The 5539-nt window shown below is 50.3% G+C and overlaps 1 protein-coding gene across 1 annotated transcript; it reads left to right on the top strand.

Annotated features, from left to right (window-relative positions):
- Positions 1-2562: 2562 nt before the first annotated feature.
- Positions 2563-5071, top strand: LOC147966018 (uncharacterized). Its single transcript, XM_087530694.1, has 2 exons — positions 2563-3140; positions 5056-5071. Exons 1-2 carry the CDS (start codon positions 2563-2565, stop codon positions 5069-5071), a joined length of 594 nt encoding a protein of 197 aa, XP_087386820.1.
- The last annotated feature ends 468 nt before the right edge of the window (positions 5072-5539 follow it).

Here is a 5539-nt window from a genome sequence, read left to right as displayed (position 1 = left end):
ATAAATAAAAATAACTAACCCTAGATGGCCCTCATTATTGGTGCATATGCCGCCTGGCCCTGGCGCCTGGCAGTAGTAGTAACTAGTACTCCATCCATTCCAAAATATAGTGCGTCCGCGCTTCCTAAGATCCGATTTTAACCATAAATTTAACCAACGAGACCAACTGCGGCGGGAGAAAAAATTATATAATTAAAAACTTTTTTTGAATACGAATTTACTAATATAATTTTTGCTCCCGCCGCAATCGGTCTTGATAGTTAAATTTACGGTTAAAGTTGAAACACGGGGATAGAAAAAGCACTACATTATAGAATGAATGGAGTAAGTACGTTCGAGTAGCTGTGTTGGGTTTGACGAGTCAGTCCATAGCTTCCTTGGGCTCGGCTGCAACTCAACCTACTCCTACGTACTTCACAAGAATGCAATGCAAGCACAGCGCCCGAGAATCTAGTGGCTGCCAATGATGGACCTAATCTACGTACGTAGCCAGGTGTTAGGAGAAGAACAACTGTTCCCGCCAATGGCAGATCTTTTTATCCCCATGCTCGCGTGCCGGCAGCCTTCTGCATCACTACTATACTAGCTTATGCTACCAACTTGCTCCAAAAGCTTTGGCAGACGTACAAACCGAGCCTCGGCCCCGGTCTATAGCCTTGCATAAGTTGATACTCCATACCGGTTAGCTAGCTAGCTAGCCCCACTGTACGTGGCAATGTAGCATAGCATGCATAGATCAAATCTTGTACCATATATGCAAGAGCAGTAGTAGATAGTATATCGAACCTAGATCAAATCATGCGTGGATTATTATAGTTGGCTTTGGCTAGTGGTATAAAATTACCACGCGCGTGCGTTTGCATTGGTTCCTCTCGTGTGTGCGTTGCTTGCGAGCCTCTCGAACTGTCTATCTATCTACCGGAGAAAGAAAGGAAGAGAGAAAAGTGGCAGTGGCGTGCATGCGTTTGAGTTGACGACAACTACTGTGCCCGCGGCTTTGGCGCCGGCGTGCCGGCCCTGAACTCACGCGCGGGCGCGCAGCTTTTGGTTGGGAGGGGGGGCCGTGCGGCGTCAGCTGTGTCGCGCTCGCATCGCATGTGGCCGCGGCTGCAGGGGCCTCGCATCGCATCGCTTGCATGGCTTTTTCCGTGAGGGCGGGAAAGCTAGGAGAGCCGACGCGGACGTCGGGTCGACCACCGATCGACGATCGGCTTAGGCTAGGCCCCGGCGCGCGGTGCTGGGCTGGCCGGCCGCGTCCAAAAGCTAGCGGCCGCGCGGCATGGGGAGGACACGGTCGGTCGTCACGTACGTACGCCGACGCGTGGCGTGTCGCCGGCGGGGGCCTCCATGGTCGACTCGTACGTGTCGTCTCGGCCGTGGCGGCTGCGGGTGGGCACCTGACCGTGACTGATGCGTCCGCCGCCCCAGCCGCGAGGTGGTAGCGATCGATGGGTCATGGGTCGGACGCCGGCCGCGGTTTGCCGGGGCCTGCCGGTGGTTTTCGCTGAGCCGAGCACGATCGAGGACGAGCAGCCGGGCTTTCCACTGATGCATGGGTCCCTCATCCTCTTGCCTATTCTTTTTCCTGGGCGATCTTCGCGTCGTATACTACAGCACAGGTAGTAGTAAACTTAAGCGGTTGACTGGTAGTCTAGCTAGTAAACTCGATCGGCGACGAGCCCGGCCGGCCGGCTGCATGTGCATGATCCGCTTGCCTCTCCAACGCGATCGATTGTGCGCGCGCCGTGCGTACATGAAGATTCGTCGCGTGAATTTGTTTATGCGCGCGCGCAGATAGGTGCGGCGTGCTCGCACAGATCGACGCGCGTACGTGTTGGCTCGCCATAGGGGCCGTAGCATTAGCACGCATGTGACTGCTCCACAGGTTTATCCATCTGATGACCCAGCCCAGCTGATAATTATGCGTACAGTACGTGATGGTACCCGCCCGAGTCCTACCTGTGTGCTTGTCTTGCCCTAGTTTCTGCTTCCTAGCTAATCGCCCAAATATAGATAGGATTCTGGTGTACAATCGACCATTTTTTATAGTGCACACCCAAGGTCTTGTGGGGTGTCGTTTAAAAATAAGTTTTCCCTCCTTCACGATCATGTGTAGTGGACAGGTCATAGGAGTTGTTGATATTGGCTTCCTTTTAACTGTCGCTCCTAATTTATTCGCATGCAATTGGAGCAACTTCAACGGGCCGACAAAAACGGACGGTGTTTTTGTCCGTTTGGGTCAGCCGTCCGCCTGCCGTCCGCCCTCTTTTATATTTAGGTCGGTAGTGCGCCCAACGGACCGACCCATTTTCTGACCGCGCGTGTTTTAGATCATGCCAGCGGCCATGCCGTCGCCCTGGTTTTGGCGCTCCAGCGCGCGGAAAAGATTCGCGCGCGCGGGGAAAAGCGGACTAGCGCGCGCTGGTTTTGGCGCTCCAGCATGTGGGAAAGATTCGCGCGCGCCGCGGCCGGCGCTCGTTATTAGAAGGCGCTCCCTCCACACTCTGTCTGCCGCCCACTCGTCTCGCCCCCTTTCACTAGCCTCGCCGCCTCCGCGTCACCATGTCGATGCGCCGCCTGGGCGCTTCGGATTTTCGCGGAGTCCGCGAGTGCCGCTCCGGCGCCTTCTCCTCCGAGATATGGTTTGGCGAGAAACGCCTCATCCTCGGCATCTTTGACACCGCAGAGGAGGCGGCCCGCGCGCACAACGCGGCGGCGTGGCGCCTCCTGAGGCCTCGTCGGGTTATGAATTTTCCCGACGTGTCGAGCCAGCGGGCGCAGGATCTCACACCTCCTCCGCGGTTTTTCACCGACGAGGATCGTCGTGTCCACCGGAGACGGCAGTGTGGCCTCGCCATCGCCGAGATGGACGTGGAAGCCATGGTGGTGTGGCGCGAACGCTTCCCGCAGGACATCGTCGATGAGCGCCAGTTCTACAAGCAAAAGAGGACGGAGAGGGACGCGAGGAGGACGGAACGATCCGCCTATCGGGAGGAAAAGCGTTCGCGGAAGTATGCCGCTCAATTGAAACTGAAGCTACGAGAAACGTCGGGTTGGGACTTCGAAGACGAGCAGGATGCTGACGCCTACATTCAGACGTCGAAGGAGGACATTACCGAGTCGGAGTCGAAAAACGACAAGTACTTGGTCTTTTTTTTATCTGTATACGCTAGAACTATCCATGTATCCATTTTTATCGGAAAAAATAGCCGGCGGCGTCGGCGACGAAGCAGACGGGTGAGGGTGTGCTGTTTGATGTGAAGAGGCCAATGTGCCACCGACCAGCGGGTCCGATGAGAAAAGAGGGCGAGCACTCACGTGTCCGTCTTATGTCCGCGCCGACGCAAATCCGGCTCAAAAATGAGCCGGGAATGGGTCGACAGGCGGACGAAAGCAGACGCGCGTCCGTTTGGGTCGGCGGTTAGGCCGACTTTTCTATCCACGCCAGTCCGAACGAACGGCCGCGGACGAAATCGGTCGCCCCATTGAAATTGCTCTTGTAGTGTTTGTTAGTTGGTGACTATTGGGAACTAGCACACGCTTAATGATGGTCTAAAACACTGAAGCGAAAATATAGTAACTTTAGCATCACTCTCTATATACTAGCAAACGGATCGTTGCTGTTGCTCGGTCATGGAAGGAAACATATGAGACTGCATATGTGGAGTAAGTTTTCCTAACCAAAAGTTAATACGTCTTCAGTTTCTCCAGCGCGGCGATGCGTTTCATACATCCGTCTCAGAGGTGCCAAGCGAAATCACATATAACAGCAGCAGCAAATTAGCAGCGATAAACACCCGTATTTTTATATAGAAAACCCTCCAACTTGGGGTGAAAAACACGAGCCACACAAATCTTCCTCCGCTATAATCAAATGTGAGATACATTAAGTTATTTCTGTAAAGCCACACACACCAGAAGTCGATCCAACTTTTAATGTAGGTTACACAATTGAGACAACACTAGAGACCCTCATACACCAATATGTATGAATCTTCAATCTTGGATGGAAGCAACATGTTTTGAGTCTCAAGAGCCAGGAATGGAAACAATCTTGCCGAAGATGGTATAAACGCAGATTGAAGAAGACAACTGTGGTGGATCAGATCATCACAACCTTTGGAGACAAACCTGATGATGAATTGATGAGTAGTGTAGAACTAGGGTTGGAGACACATACATCTCAAATGTATCTATTTTTTGACCACTTTTGCCACATTTTGTCCTCTAACTCACGTAATTTGGTAAAAACTGAAGGAGCTAACACTTTTCAACACCATTTCTCATATGGTGTTATTTTGCAGAAAATGTCCCAGAAAAAATTCGAAAAATCTTTATAGAAGTTTCAAAAGATATATGACATGGACCCACGAGGGTTGGCCAAGGGGGTGGCCCATAGCCCCCATGTGGCATGGCCACGCGCCCAAGGGTCTTGTCGTGTGGGGCCCACAAGGGCCGCCTCTCGTACAACGCTCATCCATATAAGCCTCCCTGGCCTAAAACGTTAACATGGATTTTTAGTGATTTTTCTTTGAGGCAGAGCCGTCATCTTCTCTAACTTCTTCCCGGAGGGCTGTCTGGAGGCTGGTCTGGCCTCTGAAGAGGGGGGCTTGTAGTCATATTCATCACCAAAGCTTTCTACATCATCGTCGTCATGATCTCCCCACTCATGTGTGAATAATTTCCCTGTAGGCGCATGGGGTGGATGCGAATTGGATGAGACCCCTTATGTAATTGTTGTCAAAACTGTTAGGGTAGATGCCTAGGACCATGTATGTTTTGATATTGACTTTGCTATGCTTAATGTTTGACACTAGGACCCGAGTGCCATGAGTTCAGGGCCGAGCCATATGTGTTTCATGAATATTTATGTGTTGGGATCATACCTGCAAGTTGTATGCACTTATTGTTCTGGACCAAAGACCTAAAAGTGGCAATAATTGGGGTGTCAAAGGGAATGATTGTAACTTGAGGATTACATGTATTTATTAAGTATTAATGCTTTGCTCCGATGCTTTATAAAATGAGTGTATTAATTATCCTTTGTTTCATTAGGATCCCGCTGAAATAGGAGGGCAGGACAAAAGATGGTGTACAAGTTCTTATTGTAAGCACGAACAACTACGTCCATAATGCATGCCTCCAAGTGTTGATGAATTTGAGCTAGACTCTTATCACTCTATGTTATCGCTACTACATAATTGATTCTACACATGCAATGTCCCATTATATATACATCACCATGCATGTGTTTTGATCATTGTTGCTCTCTTTAAGATATTTTGTACTCCCTCCATCCCATATTAGTTGCCACTCAAATAGATGTATCCAACAGTGAAATATGTCTAGAAACATATGTTTGAGCGATAGTTAATATGGGACAGAAGGAGTATTTGGCAATTGACGGTAATGTTGCTTTCTGTTACTTTATTATATCAAACTACAATCAGTCTATCGCATAAGCTACTAATAAATTCTCGAGGAAGTATTTATTTCCACGTGTGCTTGATTGCTTGTATCTGTGTTGGTAATTCCCTGA

The sequence above is a fragment of the Triticum urartu genome, chromosome 6A (genome assembly GCF_056163025.1).
Source record: "Triticum urartu cultivar PI428250 chromosome 6A, HENAU_Tu73, whole genome shotgun sequence".
In the NCBI taxonomy this organism is placed as follows: Eukaryota; Viridiplantae; Streptophyta; class Magnoliopsida; order Poales; family Poaceae; genus Triticum; species Triticum urartu.
The sequence above is the reverse complement of the archived record's forward strand: the minus strand, read 5'-3'. Positions and strand labels throughout refer to the sequence as shown.

Coding starts and splice junctions, on each gene's coding strand:
- LOC147966018 (XM_087530694.1), top strand. CDS start 2,563: ATGTCGATGCGCCGCCTGGGCGCTTCGGATTTTCGCGGAGTCCGCGAG.